Below are 18317 nucleotides of genomic sequence, written 5' to 3'. Positions count from 1 at the left end.
ACATACAGCCAAGCGCATGTGGGGAACAATAAACCTGATATACACGGCTCTTCCCCAGAGGGGAGCGCAAAGGACTTTCCTTTAAGGAACTGTGTTTTGAAGGGAAGATGCAATTTTATTTAAGTCATTTCAGGGGGGGAAAAAGAGGGATGGGTTCAGCCTTTTCGTGTTCTGACTCAAACTGTTTCACAAGAGAATGTGACGTTTCATACAGGGAGAAAAACTCATCTGGATGTAATTCTGCTTGCCTCAGAAGCACTGACAGACATGAGGCGCTAAACCATGATAATACACACCTAGCCTCACACAAGTAATTTTAAGTGAAATTTGAAATATCCATACATCAGTAATTCTGACGTTAATACTGGGAAAGTTTTGTCTGAAGGAATTATGTTTCAAGTATTCTTCCTTGAAGCCTGATAAAGGAGTGTGAGGTCCATCATCATCACTAAAGAGGCAGGAATACATGTCAGTTTTTCAACCCCCCCCCCTTTAAAAATCAGGTATCTCACAACATTACCTTGTTCTTCATAAATTTAGAATGGCTCCGGTACACCTCCATTTGCTTCATCTCCTCCTCTCGCTCTTCAGTACTCAAAGCCCCGTTGGATTTCAGCATCTGGATCTCCTCTTCCAAGTCTCGGAGCCCACGCTCCATAGAGGAGATTTTTGAATCCTGAGGGCAACGCAAGATTGAGACATTAACGTCTTCACGAAAAATCAGCGAGGCTGAACAAGCCGGTCTTTACAATGTGAATTTTAACCAAGATCAACACATATGTAGAAAAGCTACAAGAGATGCCCTGCTTCTGAAATATATCCTTCCTGGACATAGTATGTTTTTTTCTCAAATTCCTTCCTCTGTGCCCTTCTGATTAAAGCTAACAGTATTAATGAAAGAGGCAGAAGCAAGGGACAACTAGTTGAAGTTTCTGAGCACTTTATGGTCAACAAACTTCTAGTGAAAACATCTGTGATATTAACAGGAAAACCTTTCCAGGTTGTAACACTATCATTTTACTTGGTAACCTGAAAAGGTTTATCTCTGTCGCCAATGGAGTAGGGAGAAGAGTAAGGTTTTGAAGACTGACAGTAATGTGTCCAACTATCTACAATCACAAACATCTGATAACCTCCCACTGCAGAAAAGCAAAGGGATGAATTGTCAATTACATCAACAGTTGCAGTTTACCCTACAGTGGACCTGTCTTATCCACAATTTTACTTTCTGTGGTTTGGCTTTCCACGGTTTCAGTTACCCGAGATCAACTGTGGTCTGAAAATATCAAATGGAAAATTCCAGAAAGAAATGATTCATTCGTTTTAAACTGCATACTGCTGTTCTGATCAACATGATGAAGTCTCACACCTCTGTCACCCCAGGACATGAGTCATCTCTTCGTCCACTGTATCCCTGCCCATTGGTCACCAAGTGGGAGTCTTGGTCATCAGACGGACTGTCCTGGCATCACACTGCTTGTGTTCAAGTGACCCACAGCACAAGCGCAGTGAGCTGGCAGCTCAGACTAGCCAAAGAGAAGCCATAAGATGCTTCTTTTAACTGGAACAATGGAAGTTCTCACTAAGGAAAAAAATTCATATGCTAAGGTTGCTAAGATCTACAGTACAAATGAATCTTCCATCAGCAAAACTGTGATGAAGGAAAAAGAAATTCGTGCTGGTTTTGCTGTTGTGCTTCAAACTGCAAAGTTAAGGCTACCATGCATGGTAAGCACTTCGTTTAGACGGAGACAGCGTCAGAGTTGTACAGTAAGATACCAAGAGAGGATGAGACCGTGCACCTTTTCATAAAGTATACCATTATAACTGTTCCATTTTATTATTACTGTTAATCCCATAACTGTGCCTAGTTTATAAAGTATATCCAAGGAATGTACAGGGAAAAACACAGAATATACAAGGTACGGTATTATACTATCTGTGGCTTCAGAGATGCACTGAGGGTCTTGGATCATACTCCCCACAGACAAGGGGGAGTGCTACTGTGTTAGTAATCTTACTCATTCTTTAAACTTCACCATGAGTTTGAAATATTTCATAGTCATTTTTAAAAAGAAGTATCACTGTCCTTGTAAATCAGCCTCACCACAAATATCCACCTCCCAGTACAATACCTTCTCTACCATTTTCTTGGTTTGTCTGTCACAGCACCTAGCTTATTCCCAAATTACTTTAGATTATCATAAGTTACAGAAAAACTACAACAAAGAACAGATATTTTTACACTGATAGTTGCATATGCTTATTCACCTATGAAATAAAGACCTTAAAGAGCATAAATTAAGTAGAGCTTTATTTTAAATTATCTGGAAATTCTGAGAAACCATTCCTTTAGGAAGAAATTTTGAGACTGACTTGTTTTTTCACTTTACCTCCAGGCTGTCATGACTGACTTTCCTTGCTATCTGGAAGCACGCAGATAAGAGTTAATTAAAAGACTTATCATTAGACAGTTATAACTAGCTATCTTTAGGTTCAGGGGAGAGGTAAGGGCTGAATTCCTCTGATTTGCACTGAAGTACCTTTAAAAATAATACAACAAACATTTTCTTTTACAAAACTATTCAAATAAAACTCACATTTGGTTAAAAATTAAACGTACTGTATCAATACAATCAAAGACATTCTAAACCCTAACTGGGATTTTTTTAAATATTTGACTGACATAGGTAACACTGCCATTACTTCTTGGTACTCTACGTATTTTTGGCTGTGCTGGGTCTCTCCGCTGCTCGGGCTTCTCTCTGGTGGCAGCAGGGGCGCTTCTCTAGTTACAGCGTGCGGGCTTCTCACCGCAGTGGCTTCTCTGGCAGAGCATGGGCTTCAGGAGCTGCAGCACAGGGCTTAGTTTCTCCATGGCACGTGGGATCTTCCCAGACCAGGGACTGCACCCCTGCCTCCTGCACTGGCAGGCAGATTCTTTACCACTGAGCCACCAGGGAAGCCTCCTTGAACTAGGATTTTGATTTACTTGTTTAAAATTACCCCAGCTCACAAAGAATAGATAAACGACTTCAAATGCACTGTCTGAAAATTAAGGTGACTATAAATCTTCCTGGATAGATCAAGATGTTGTCCCTCAAGAATAACTACAATAATAGAAACAGGCATGTAATTAACCTGCCAATGAACAAAGGGATACATGGCTCTCCTCTGACAGTAGCCTGGGCGGCAATGAAAGGGGAAGCAGAGAGAGGGGGCGTATTTCTAGCTCCACTGGGTGCCACACAAGTGAAACAGCCTCCAGCTGAGAACTCTGGCCCCGCACATCAGCAGCCCCTTCCTCTACGAAGCCCCTGGCCAGGACACATTTCCCATCTTCTCCCCGAATCCCAACACACACTGAAGGGCAGCTGTGGACTGGATCAGCACCCTCGCTGCCATTTCACGCACCACAGGATCATGCAGAAGGGACTAAGATTCCAGCTCTGACTGCCCAGAAAGAGCTCCTGCCGTGCCTGATATGCTGGACTAGTTCTGGCACCAGGGCGACTGGGCCTCAGGCTGGGTTTATTTGAGGACAGTCGTTCCAAAGGAGGTTTTAGAACAGATAATAACTAGATAAATAAAGTCTCTACCATCTTACTACTCTGTTCTTCCCCAGTCCTGGGTCTCGCAACAATAATCAACTGAGCCTACCGAAATCCTCTGCTCCTTATTAAATTTCCCAAATCCTCAACCTTTTTTCAAAAGTTGCCTCAGCTGCATCTCAGTGTCTTCAGTTGCGATTTCAATATAACATCCACCTGGCCCCATTGGGCCACTGGAATCTCCGTCTCTTGCTTCTTAGCAAAATGGCTGGAGGTTAACACAACTTAAAATAGATCCACTGCATTTCCGTGCTGTCAAAGGCAAGCAAGATGATTCCCTGAATGTGGGCACTGCCACATGCTTCACTCTTAGGTTCCAACGGGCTCGGTAAATAATATGCACAAATAACCACTGGGGAACATGAGAATGCAGTCCAACCTTCCTCAAGGCTCTTTATAAGATTATGTTCAAGACTATTAATTGTCTGACTACGAAGAACCCAGAATCCACTAATTTGGAATTTGTCTGGAAAACTCTTTCCCCAGTGAGAATACAGATGTATACAATATAAACAGTTTTAAGAGGAAATCATCTAAGAAAACCGCTATCGTAACTGTACTTGAGAAGCATCTATTTACACAGAACTGTTTATATACCAAAAACTAAATATTCATGTCACATCAACAAATATTAAATGAAGGTACACAATGCAAAATACTGCATTAAACTATTTAGGGGACATGAAGAAGGTAAAAAGAGAAACAGAGATGAGGGAGAAAGGAGAGGAGGGAGGGTCCCTGTCTATAGGAGTCTTCAGCTCTTGTAAGAAAGAATATGCTGTTAATATAAAGTGTTAATAGCAGCAGCAGCCAACACTGATTGAATGTTTACTATGTACCAGGCCCTGTTCAAAGTGTTTTAGTTGTTTTAAAGAATTTAAACTACAAAACAGCCCATGGGATAGGCACTAGTATCATCACCATTTATTAGTAAAGAAACTGAGGCATAGAGGGGTTGGGTTACCCGTTCTACATCATGCGGCTGATTACATAAAGCCAGGTTTTTAATCCAGGGGATTTCACACAGAAGGCAAGCTCTTCATCACCAAGCACCATTACCCTCAGCCTAAACATTTCTAACTACTCAGTAACTTAAAGCAGAGGTCCGTGGAAGCCGGGGGTGCCTCCCAGCCCTTTTGAAAAGCCAAAACTCTTTTCATACTAATTCTCTGACTTGTGGGCCTTTTCCACTGGGCTAATATGTGCAATGAAGGTAGAGGACAGACAACAGACTGGGTGCCTCAGGACAATGGCAACAGCATGAAACCGTGCTAGCAGGCAGCCTGTTCTCAGGGTCAGCGCTCTCGGGAAAAGAGACAAAGAAGAAAGAACATTTTCAGAACCCTGGCTTACTTAACAATGTCCCTGATTGTGACTTTCATATGCTTAACCCTTAAGCACACATCTTTTCACCATTCTGTGTGAGGAAATGGGAAGGGGCCAGGCCCGTCTGCTGTGTCCTGAGTATGACATGGCTCCCAGGACACTCAATGGGCTGCCAACTGAATCAGGTACTTTTTTCCATGAAATTCTACGCTTCCCTGATGGCTCAGATGGTAAAGAATCCGCCTGCAATGTGGGAGACCTGGGTTTGATCCCTGGGTTGGGAAGATCCCCTGGAGGAGGGCTTGGCAACCCACTCCAGAATTCTTGCCTGGAGAATCCCACGGACAGAAGAGCCTGGCCGGGCTACAGTCCACGAGGATGCAGAGTCGGACACGACTGAGCGACTAAGCACAGCACAGCCTTACTTGAGAGAAGAATAGACATTTTCCTTTCTATTTTTCTTTCTGGCTGTGCCTCGTAGCATGCAGAATCTTGGTTCCCCAACCAGGGATCCAAACCAGGTGCCCTGCAGTGGAAGCGCAGGGTCTTAACCACTAGACCGCCAGGGAAGTCCCTGGCAGACAATTTCTTAAAAACAAGCAAAATGAGTCATTTTAAGAGAATAAGGGACCCTGAGATCAAAAGGTTTGAGAAAAGCTGATTCCAAGAAATGCTGGGCAAGGGGAAGTGAAACTGAAGCTCTTTTCATATGTCGTGTTCATGAAGTCTCACTATTTCTTCTCTGTCTACAATGTGTGTGAACTAAGTACCACTTTCTAAAACTCACACATCAAAGTGTGATCACTGGAAAGCGAGAACTGATGCAGTAAGGTTCCTTATTAGGTTCCCACTTACCTTCATTTCAATAACAGTTTGCAGAGCTTTAGTTTTGGCAGAATCAGGGGCATTCTCAAATCTCCGATGCATCTCCTATACACAAAAAGCAAGAAAGAGAGTAAGTGTCCTCCTATTTTCCCAAAAGAAGGTAGGGGTGGCAAGGGTATAGTAGTTGCATGCAAAGATGACTTCCCCAGCCTTGTGAGATGCTAATCACTTCCTGTCTCCCTGCGGACCAGGAAGCCCACTGCCCTCAGCTAAGGGGAACAGGAGGGCCCCCATCCCTGAGCACTTGGTTACACACAATGCGTCCCAGAGACCTCAGCCATCACAACAGGTGATGCTCTGGCATGTCCCAGGTTGGTGTGTCACTCTTCCACACGACTCAGCAGCATATTTTCAAGACGCTAAACAATGCAATAAGGGGATTCGAAATATTCCCTTTTCAAAAGGAGAAGTCACAGCAGTCCAGTGCGCAAGGCACAAGCTACTGAGACATCTGTGTTGACAGCATCCTCTGCATAACATCTGCCCGAGAACCACAGGCCCCTGGCCGCCCACGATGGACACCTCTAGTTTCGTAGGGGCCACGATCAGAAAGAAAAAGAGGGTAAGGCTGCTGAATGAGTGTCCAAAGTAGTCTATGGTTAACCAGTGTCAAAAAACAGAGCTATTTTTTTAATCCAAATTTCCGTGAGTTCAGGATCAGAAAAGAAGGAAGGAGGTGGAAGAGCACCACAGTTAGGATCTTCCAGAGAGTCCCCCTGAGGTTACGAACCTTTCCTGTTAGACTCTGAGACCGTCTCTGAATCAGCCAGTACTTCCCAGGTCCCCTGGGATAGCCCAAGTGACCACAGGGAAGGCACATGGGTGCCTTCCCTCTCAGCAGTGCTGGCGAATGCCCAGCACTGCCTGTTTGACGCTATACAGATGTCTACCGGGTCACTCAAACTTACCTCATCCAAAACAAAACTCCTGATTTCCTCTCTTTAACCTGGTCCCTCTTCTGAAGACTGGTCAGTCTTGCCCATCTCCTTAAAGGGCACTAGCCTCCTGGCAGCTCAAGCCAAACACCAGAGGGTCTCCTTCAAGTCCTCCCCGATCCTCATCTCCTGCCACCTTCCAGAGCAGATCCTAACTGTTCCATCTTCAAAATACTCCTCAAATTTACCATTTCACTCCATTTCCAGTCTAGTTAGAACCTAGATTATTACAACAGCATCAAGTTAAGCTTCTTTCCATTTCTTCTGTCCATTTTAAAGAAAGCAATGGGGGTAATCTTGATAAAGCATCAACAGATGATGGCACTTGTCATTAAATCCTTCAATAAGTTTCCAATTTTCTTATCACTCTCTACAAGGTCAACACAATCTGACCACAATGGATAGAGGACTGGCCTCCTGGTGTAAACTAAGTTAAAATTAGACAAAAATGCATGAAGCAACTATTTTCAGGCACTGGAAGACAAGCAGCAGAGGACTATGATCCTTGAGAGAAGAGAAACTAATGAGGTTATAATCCGGACTCGCTATCTGATGTGTGATGTTCGAAGAAGGCAAATGGAAAACAGCAGCCCTGCAGGGCTCGGAACACAGACCAGTGGGTCCGAGTCCCCAAGATGCTGGAAATGTGTAACAAAGTAACAGAGAGGAGGAAGCTAGCTGCAAAAGCGTCTGATCCGACAGGGTCCCCTGGAGTCTTCGGGTAAAAACTAAGTATTGGTACACAGGGAAAGACTCCATGATGTCAGACAAAGAACGACTGTTGGGGGGCAGAACAATGATCAGAGAGCAATGAGTGAGCAACCACCTGAGCTGATAGGGGATGGTGAGATTCAAGCTCCAAATAGCCCAGTGGAGACAAGGTCAGCAGTGCTGAGCAGAGACATTCTAGCCCTGGAGAGACAACCACCTGGGCTAGCTCCAACAGAGTGTAAAAGTAGGTCTCATTAAGAGTCAAGCTCATCCACAATTAACTCTTGCCAGGCAAAACATTCCACTAAGAAAGATGGAAAAATCCACAACACGTTAATGCAGGACAAAATCTGAACCCATGAGTTCAGATCATAATCACCTGCCTTCTGCATTAAGACAACAGACTCATCAGTGACCTCCCAGCCTCCAGTCTGTCCTACACGCCCTACACCGTCAACAGGTGATAAAAGTGGGCACATGGATGTTTGAGAATATATGTGTAATAAATGAGCACAGAACTTTAAAATGTATTAACAAAAAGAAAATGAATCCTAACTGTGAACTAATCTGCACCTATTAATAAAGTCTTCTAAGGGCTTCCTTGGTGGCTCAGATGGTAAAGAATCCACCTTGCCATGCAGGAGACCCAAGTTCAATCCCTGGGTTGGGAAGATCCCCTAAGAAGGAAACGGCAACCCACTCCAGTGTCCTTGCCTGAAGAATCCTATGGACAGAGAAGCCTGGCCGGCTACAATCCCTGGGGTCCCAAAGAGCAGGACACGACTGAGCAACTAACACTGACTCACTGACCCTACACTTTACATTTATCTACTTAAAATATTAAAACTGCATTTCTTAGAAATATCTCACAATTCAGACACTGATTTAATTTTATCTGACCTTTTTCCCACAACTGACTTCCAATTTGGGGAAATTTCCAAATTCTTTAAGGTGAAACTATTAGAATTTCATTTTAAACTCCAGCAAGCATACCTGTAGTATATGAAGAAAAAAACCTATTTGAATAAAAAGAAACCCTCCTCTAACAAGGAACGTGGGTGTACTTTAAACCATTTGCAGGTATAAAACCGTCCAACTAAGACATTTTAAAACCTATCAGTTGTAACAGATTTCCGTTCAAAGGCCTGCACATTAAAGCTCATTGTGAATACGTCCCGCAGTTGGTAGACTCATCAACTCCATTTTCCCACTGACACATCAACCCTCTGACGTGTGCACTGTCAGTTAGAGAGAGACAACTCTGGAAATAAAAGTGAAAGCACTATTCAGACAAATGTAAGAAGTAGAAATATGCTATGTGCTTGCTTTATTTCACTCTCTTTAGCCTGAAAACTTTCATTCAAAACAAATTCAAGTACAGGTAGAATTATCTGGATCTTGTCACACACACTAGAAAATGCCTTCAATTCCTCCCATTCATACACGAAAGAATAATGACTAGACAAAGAAAACGAACAAGGTAGGAACAAAATCTCCCTCTTGTTAGTAGTTTTCTTTCTTTTAAAAAGTAAGTCAACACTTGCTTACACAGCTGAGAGAAAGGAGTATTTCGGGCTGAAAAGCAGAACTTATGTCTGAACTTTCTTTGTTTCCAACATTTAGGTTTTAGCCTCCAGCACCCCTGGTTCACAGGTAGATTCCATACATCAAAGAGGCACAAAACACACACACACACACACACACACACACTCACAGGTAGATTCCATACATCAAAGAGGCACAAAACACACACACACACACACACACCCCGCCCAAGACAAGATAACCTGAATCACTAAGGTGTACACACCACCCCTCACCCACCCCCAAGACAAGATAAGCTGAATCACTAAGGTGTGCGATTTAGCTGTTTGCATTTTCCAAAATTACTAGGAAAGCGCATTTAATTCTCCCTACTCCCTGTCCACTGTTTCCATCGTTTCTCTATGTGTATTTGTTTCTCTTTCTTCCCTCTAAAGTCCTCTGTTTTTACAACTGCCAGTAATACAGACAGGCATTCCTCAGATGTGCTAGTCAGTCAGTCAGAATTCCTACCTAGAACTAGTCACACAGTAGGTCTTTTAACCTCAAATGCTTCTGCAAATACTAACATGACAGCAACTGTTCTAAATGAGGTTTGCTGACTGAAATATTATACGGACAAAAATTGGCATACGTGTAAATAAATGCTTCTATACAAACCAGTATTTTATTCATCACAATAGGATCTACATGAAACACACACACACACAAATCTGAACTATTTATTCCACTTATAGACAATGCTCAGAATGCATATGGGTTGCTGATCCAAGAATTCCATAGCCAGATTAGGTATGGTCTGCCAACAGATTGAGAACCAGACTTTGGTGTGTCACAGAACCACCTGGAAAGCCTGTTAAAACCCCACATGCCCAGGCCCCAGGCCCTAACCACGTCTGGGCTGTAGTTCAGTATTTGTCCAACAGATGTCTTCACTCTTCTACCCATCAAAGGAAAGACACTCCAGTAAACAATACAAAATCTAACCATAAGTCAGTCACCTAACAATGTAATTCCACTACAAACAGAAAATACAAGATTAACTTAAATTTTATTTTTCCTTCTTTAGCTTTTGTTTGGGGGAAGTATTTACCTGCTATTGATGGAATCATGGTCATGAACAAAATGGAAAACTAATTTACACAAACATTTCTGGATAGGAATACCATTTTAATGTTACTGTATCTCATCAAATCTAAGACGCCACCGACTGTATGGCAAACTTCTGTTCAATGTGCTCGAGAGAAAAGAAGGGAATGCCTCCAAATAAATCGTGACTCAAAGATTCATTCAGAATTTGTATTTTATACTGATTGCAAGATTCTTTTTTACTTATTTAACCATACAAGTTTAACCATATACAACCCTAAACTGTTTTTACAACTTTCCTCATATCGATAACTTTTTGTTTCAGTGCAGATTCACATCACAACATTACTGCAGGGGCACTGAACATCAATTAACGTTAACAGGAGAAATAGCAACAATGCTCAGAACATGGGCTACAGTGGTGACAAAACGAGCAGCTGTGACCGTGTGAACGCACGGGTCCCGCAGGACTGCAGCCTTGCTGACAGGGACTCTAGGACACCACCAAGGGAAAGCGAGAGGCAGAGTTGCTCAGTCGTGTCTGACTCCACGGCTCCTCTGTCCACGGGGATTCTCCAGGCAAGAGTACTGGAGTGGGTAGACATTTCCTTCTCCAGGGGATCTTCCCAACCCAGGAATCAAACCTGGGTCTCCCGCATGGCAGGCAGACCCCTTAACCGTCTGAGCCACCAGGGAAGCCCCATCAAAGGTAAGACTTAATTTCACAATTTTAAAAAGGGGGAAAACTGAGTCTTGGAATTGATGAATTACTGCTGTTTTTCCAGAGGTGGACGATAATCTAATAAGAATAAAACCTATGGATGTCTCAGTGTTGTCAACTTATAATTCTTTCTACCTTTCTTGACACACTGGTGCTATAATGTACAACAGTCATTTCTAGTTACCACTCATCAACCCAGACTGGAGCCATTAAGAGTCTTTACTAGACTCCCTTGATCACTTGTAACGCCCCCTCCCCCATCTATGCTCAAACCAACCAGAGTAAATTTTAAAAGCTAAACCAGATCTTATCACTCCCTTGATTAAACACTGTGGCAGTTTTCTCTAGGACTTTGAATAAAACTGTTGCATTACCTGCAAGGTTCATGGAGGCAAGCACTTTGTCTCCAGAGGGCAGGGACTGTGTTCACTGTGGCCTCCCCGTGCTCTGCACCCGGGTGAGCACCCAATGAACACTTGATGAGGGGAATGAACAAACCTGGCCCCGGTGACCTCTCAACCTCTCATCTCATGCCTGCCTCCCCTGAGACAATATGGTTTTTGCCTTCTCATCTCCTCAAACTCCTTCCCCTCAAGCCTTTGAAACCATTAAGGGTTAGCATTAGGACATGATTTTACACAAATGCTCAGAAAGACTGTTACAATTTTCTTCAGTGTTCCCTTAAAGGGCACCTCCTCAAAGATGCTTGCGTACCCTGTCAATCCCTTCTCTCGACATAATTAGACTCAACTAGTTTATGTCATCTCATAATTATCAGTTCACTGTCTCTCACCAGATTTTTTAGTTCTGGGATGGCACAGATCGTGTGTTCTGACATGAAAAATGTAAGAAGTGTATACCCAGTGCCTATCCCAAGATCAAATACAAACTAGAGGCTCCATGGATACCTGCTGAGTAAATGAGAACAGAAAGGTGATGCCAAGTGCCTCTAGCACCTTACTATTCTAGAAACAACCTTTATGTAACAGTTGAGCCACAAATTGCAAAACTCCACCCCAAACAATCATTTTAACTTTTGTTAATTGTATTTTCTAACATACACACATTTAATTATTCAAGCTTCTTGCTACGGCAATAAAGATTCTTTCCTATTTCAAGATTATATTAAAAGCTTTTTCCTTACATTTTCTTCTACTTGTTTCCATTTTTTAAAAAGTAGCTATTTCATCTAGAATTTAATTTGATGTAACTACATAAACTGTTTTCCAATGGCCATTATTCCAAAACATACATCATAAACTTAAAACTATATTATTTTTTAAACAGAAGAGAAATTCCGCCTCATCAATTTAGCTATCTATTACTGTACCAGTACTACACATTTTAATAATCATGAGTATAAAATACATTTGCTTAAACAAGTGTTCCTATACTGAAGAAACTATATGTTTCTTCATTGTTCACAATATGAAAGTTAGCTGAAGTTTCTGACCTCATAGAGAGAATGAGAGCTGTCAATTTTTTTTTTAATTCAATGCAAGATGAATTCTTCAGTTATGCTTTCTTAAAATGAAGTATTACATAGAAAAGTGAAACATTACTGGTAGTCACAGTGCTCAGCTAAAGCCCGAGTTTCCTCTCGAGAAAATAAGTGGCAGTCTGCCTCCATGTCATTCCTCCAGCTGTGCCTCCACGGCAGCAGATGATTCTTATCACGTATCTTTTATAGCAAGGCAACAGTTTCCATAGAAACCACAGGGCAAACATCCATTACTGCTGCCCAGGACTTTCCCGGCATACTTAAAACCGAGGTCATTGCTCACTTTCAATGATTAATACATTTTAAAATGGAGCAATAGTTAGCCACTCGGATTCTGATTTTGTTGTTGTGTGTCTCTATGAACAAATCAAGAGATGAGTAACCAATCAAGAATATTCTGTGCCCCTTTAGCAACAAAATAAGTCTACAAGAGGGGAAAAGAAAAACCCACAGAGTCATTAAGCTGATATACATGCCAGCCAACATCAGCTCACACAAGACAGCAAATCAGAACAGAAATCGGTGTAGAATTTAGGTACCAAAGAAGGAGTTCCCTTCCACTAGCACAACAGAGTATATAAACTCATCTAGGCCAAGATGCTAACTAATCAGGGAAAAAAGACAGAGTGTCATAACGGCTGAGAAAGCGGCCACTCACCTCTCTCAGCAGAGCGTTCTCTTTTTCCTTCTGCTCCAGAAGGCTCTCGAGGTGGTGCACATGCATCTCTGCCTCCGCCAGCCTCCGCGTCCTCTCGTGGTCCTCCTCGGTGGCCTTGGCAGAGAGCCCCTTGCTCTGCAGCATCTCTAGCAGCTTCTTGATGGACTCGTCACGTGCGTTCAGGGTCTGCTTCTGAGTCTCGATCCGCAGCTCCATCTCCTCCAGCGTCTTGCGCAGCAGGAACAGCTCCTTGGCCTGCCGCTCGTGCTCCGCGTGCAGCCTCTGGAAGTTCTCCTCTGTCAGCTCCGCCACACATGGCTCGCCGGTCCTGCTGCTGCTGTCTTGCTGGAACAGCTGGTTCAGGTCCCTCTGGATCCGCAGCTCGTCCTGGAGAGCCTGGATGGTCATCTGCATGTGCTGGGTCCAGACAGAAAACAAGACCCAGGTCAGCTCTCCTCCTCCAGGAGCACCAACAGAGCGGGATCAGGGGAGGCAGGAGGCAGTTACCACACCTCTCAGAACCCTGTGCTGAACAAATCAGGAATCGCATTATTCTGTTCCACACACTGTCTTTCCTATCTGTAGGGTTTGTCACTCAGTCATGCCCGACTCTTTGTGACCCCATGAATTGCAGCCCACCAGGCTCCTCTGTCCATGGGATTCTCCAGGCAAGAATACTGGAGTGGGTTGCCATGACCTCTTCTAGGGGATCTTCCCGACCCAGGGACTGAACCCAGGTCTCCCACGCTGCAGGCAGATTCTTTACCATCTGAGCCACCAGGGAAGCCCTTAGAACCTGTAAAATGTCAGTAATTTAATTTGTGTTTATTATCAACAGGAAACAAGGTGACTCCAGAAACTCTTCACTGTGCTTAAGCTACAAATAAATAAAGATACCCTTCAAAATTAATAGATGGTATCACCTAGAACTAAAGGAAAGGAAAGGGGAAAGACAGGGAAATCTATAAGAATGCAAACATACCATAAAAAAATTTCCCCAGAAACCACAAGGGATACTGAAACACAAAATGACTTTTAAGTGCTTTACAATTAAATTTCGACAGTAAATAATAAACGTTTAAGAGTGCATGCCAGTATGGCTGAACCACTTCACTGTTCACTTGAAACTATCACATTATCCCAACAGAAAATTAAAAAAATTTTTTGAAGTACATCAGAATGTGCTTAGAACTCTTTAAGTGTTCACTCATTTAATCCTCACTATAACACATGTACTATTATTTGAATTTTACTGATGATGACACCAAGCATACAGAGACTTACATAACTCACCCTAAGATCACACAGTAACAGAGCTGGCATCGAATTAAAGCAATCCTCCCAGCCCATGGATGCTAGTACCCAAAGGTACTAAGATAACTTGAATCTTTAACCACAAAAAACAAAACACAAAATACTGAGACTGTGGGAGCTATTTATACAGAAGAAGATAACAATATAGGTGAGTAATTATATGAAGATGTCTGTGCAGATGAACTCCTAAAATGTTGCTGAGGATGTATCTTTAGCTAGATCCCTAAAGACAGTATATGAACCTCTAATCTGAATTTATAAATTCTAGAACATTACGCTGCTGCTGTTGTTTAATCGCTAAGTCACATCCAACTCTTTGCGACCCAATGAAATGTAGGCCACCGGGCTCCTCTGTGCTTGGGATTTCCCAGGCAAGAATACTGGAGTGGGTTGCCATTTCCTCCTTCAGGGGATCTTACTGACCCGACGTCTTCTGCATCTCCTGAATTGGCAGGCGGATTCTTTACCAGTGGGCCACCTGGGAAGCCCCTACAACACTATACAAAGAAGCCAAAAGGAAGTTACATCGAGAACCCTATTTTTAGAAATGAAGACGCAACAAAAGAAAATCATTCTTGTAGGCAGGTATTCAAGCCTGGCAGTGTGCCATGCTGGAAGGAAACTAGCTTACTATCAGAAGACATTAGCTTCACTTCCAGCTCCCATACCAAACAGCTACCTAACTGGGGACATATGGTCATCCTTTATAGTTTCAGATTTCTCATATTTAAAATGAGGACAGAAATACCTGCACCATGTTTTCACAGAGCTAATGACATCATGGAAATCAACGTATGTTAATACATACATTGCTCGATATTTTTGGCAAACTGTAAAACAGTAGTAAATATCTCAAGGAATGATCTGGCAAGTGTACAAAGATGCTCATTGTTGTTTAAACCACTGACAAACTTAGAAACAACCTAAAAGGATATTAATAGGTGATGAGTTGAGTAAATGAGAAATGACCACCCAGTTTAATACCACGCATCAATATTTTAAAATGCAGGTTTATACTTACTGATAAAAATATAATCACAACATATTAAGTGTAGAAAAAAGCAGACTACATAATAGCAAGTATAGGATGATCTCAATTCTAATTTTTATAGAAGTATATGCATGCAGAGAAAAGTCTAAAAAGATATAAACAATTACCAGTGACTATCTCTGGCTATGGGTAGATTTTATATTTTTCTTCATGCTTTCTTGTATTATCTAAATCCCCTATAGTAAGCACATAGTCAGTAAAGAGACATTCTTACTTTTAAAAAATAAGAGAAAAAGACCTCAGAGATGCCTGCTTGGCTGTGTTCCATTTACTACCACTTTGGTGAAAAGGGACGGAACAATAAGTGTTTACTATAAGTAAAAAATAAAATATTCACATGAAATAAAAATACCTCTGGAAGTTTACACAACAATTCAATCATTGTTTTGGGGACGGAAGGCAGGGAGGGAGAGAGAGGAGGAGGGAAGGAAGGAGAAAGGGGCTCGAATGACTGAGGGACAACCTGTAAGAAACTTTATTCTACTCTGCATAAAAATGTTCTTAACTGAGGTATAATTGAGATTGAAAAATTTTTAATGATAGCTCTGTGCATGTGTGCTAATTTGCTTTAGTCACGTCCCACTCTTTCAGACACTATGGACTGTAGCCCGCCAGGTTCATCGAATACTGGTGTGGGTTGCCATTTCCTCCTCCAGGGGATCTTCCCAACCTAGGGATCGAACCCTCGTCTCTGATGTCTCCTGCATTGGCAGGCAGGTTCTTACCACTAGCACCACCTGGATATTGAGACATAATTCACATACACCATAAAATTCCCTGGTTTAAAGTGTGTGTATAAGTCAGCAGTTTTCAGTGTATTAAAAGGTCTACATCAATCACTACTATCTAATTCGAGAACAATGCCATCACCCCTTGAGAGATACACATTTGCAGTCTTTTCCCATCTTTCTTGCCTCCTAACCCTCCTCTTCAATTTGAAGGGTTCAAGAAGATGGATGGATGTACTACATAGATGGATGTACTATTCACTCAAAAGTTAAATTTTAAAAAAATGCCTACTAATACTTTTCAGCCTCAGATAGGAACGAAATTCCGACACATGCTACAGCATGGGTGAGCCCTGAGGATATTATGCCAAATGAAATAAGCCAGTCACAGAAGACAAATATTATATGATTCCACTTACATGAGGGATCTGGGGCAGTCAGATTTAAAGAAACAGAAGGTACAGGAGTGGCTGCCAAGGGCTGGGAAGGAGAAGGGAGGTGGCAGGCAGGGAGTGACTGCTTGATGGGCACAGAGATTCAGTTTTACAGGATAACAAGAGCTCCGGGTGACGGCTGCACATCAGTGTGGATGCGCCTGCAAACTGGTCAAGATGGTTAATGTAAGGTGTGTGTGTGTGTGCATGTGCACACACGTGAGTGCACACAGTCATGTTCGACTCTTTGTGACCCCATGGACTGTAGCCCGCTGGGCTCCTCTGTCCATGGGATCTTCCAGGCAAGAGTACTGGAGTGGGTAGCCATTTCCTTCTCCAGGGGATCTTCCTGACCCAGGGATCGAACCTGAGTCTCCTGCGTCTCCCACACTGGCAGGCAGATTCTTTACAACTGAGCCACCAGGAAAGCCTGATGTACTTTATGGCAGTTTAAAACCTGGGGAAAAAATATGCTTGTCACAGAATTCCAGTCTGTTGATATTGATAATTTACTTGTAACTGCTGATAATTAGGTTGGTCCTCACTCTTCACTATTGTAACAGGCACCTTCATATGCACATCTCTGCACATAAATCCCATGGACAGAGGAGCCTGGAAGGCTGCAGTCCATGGGGTCGCTGAGGGTCGGACACGACTTCACTTTCACTTTTCACTTTCATGCATTGGAGAAGGAAATGGCAACCCACTCCAGTGTTCTTGCCTGGAGAATCCCAAGGACAGGGGAGCCTGGTGGGCTGCCGTTTATGGGGTCACACGACTGAAGTGACTTAGCAGCAGCAGCACATAAATCCAGATTTTTACTGGAGATGAATTCTGAAAAGTGGAAATGCTGGATCAGAGGGTATACAGTTATAATTTTAAGACAGACAACAAATTTATCTCTAAAAAGGTTTGTATCAGCTTCCGCCACACAATGTCTGAGCACTTCCCCATATCTTTGACAGTGGGGTATTTTCTTTCTTCTCTTTCTTTTTTGGGCTTTTCTTTGCTTACAAGTGAGACTGAACATCTATTCATGTATCTACAGGCACCTCTGTGACTCACCTGTTCTTGTTCTTTCCCATTCTGTTTGGGGACATTTAACCTTTCTCCTAACCCACTTCAAGGGCTTTTTATATTTGGAAAATAACCTTCCACCTGCTGTGCATGTTACAAATGTATTTCCAAATCTGTTTTTTTTTTCTTTTAACATAGTTTATGGCAACTTTAAATGGATCATTTTTTTAATGCAAAGATAAGAGCCTTTTCTTTTACAATTTCCAGTTTGAGTATTATGCTTAGCAAGTAGTAAAGATTCAATTATGGTAGTCTTCAAACTCTTGAAAAGCACTGCTTTTTCTTATGAAAAATGAATTTACAATAAAATTATCAGGTATCTGAATTTAGCAATATCATTTTTAAATACATTTAACTGAACACATCACACTGTAAAGATTCTTCAACAGTTGCTGGAGTTCAAAATCAATTCCTAGTTTCATTCTTTATCTTTGGAAGTAAAAAAAAAAAAATCCAAATAAATTCTGACCAAATTTATCCCAAAGGGATGTATCAGAAGTTAAATTTAACAATGAAATTGATTCCTAGAACTGTCTGTCTATTCTGAACATGCATCATCTAATTCATTTAATTCAGGAGAAAGAGACGTTGACCACAGCTCATGGAGTCACATACACACTTGTGATTAAAGCAGCATGGCAATCACTATTCTGGTGAAGAATGAAAATTCAACTGCCAGTGCGCCCTGCTTCCTGAGCTCTGCTTTGCCCACCCTACTGGGATACAGAATGAAA

The 18317-nt window shown here is 42.3% G+C and overlaps 1 protein-coding gene across 30 annotated transcripts in view; it reads right to left on the bottom strand.

The window, feature by feature from the left end:
- The window catches only part of ERC1 (ELKS/RAB6-interacting/CAST family member 1), a 271872-nt gene that overhangs the window by 197663 nt on the left and 55892 nt on the right, over nt 1-18317 (bottom strand). For all 30 annotated transcript variants that reach the window (XM_060413515.1, XM_060413527.1, XM_060413514.1 and 27 more), the window contains 3 exons: nt 12980-13396; nt 5793-5867; nt 521-676 (listed from right to left, as the gene is read on the bottom strand). In XM_060413515.1, the coding sequence (XP_060269498.1) occupies nt 521-676; nt 5793-5867; nt 12980-13396 (648 nt within the window). The remainder of the gene's footprint in view (nt 1-520; nt 677-5792; nt 5868-12979; nt 13397-18317) is intronic.

The sequence above is a fragment of the Ovis aries genome, chromosome 3, assembly GCF_016772045.2.
Source record: "Ovis aries strain OAR_USU_Benz2616 breed Rambouillet chromosome 3, ARS-UI_Ramb_v3.0, whole genome shotgun sequence".
NCBI classification, from domain to species: Eukaryota; Metazoa; Chordata; class Mammalia; order Artiodactyla; family Bovidae; genus Ovis; species Ovis aries.
Note: the sequence above shows the minus strand (reverse complement) of the source record. Positions and strands in the feature narration are given on the sequence as shown.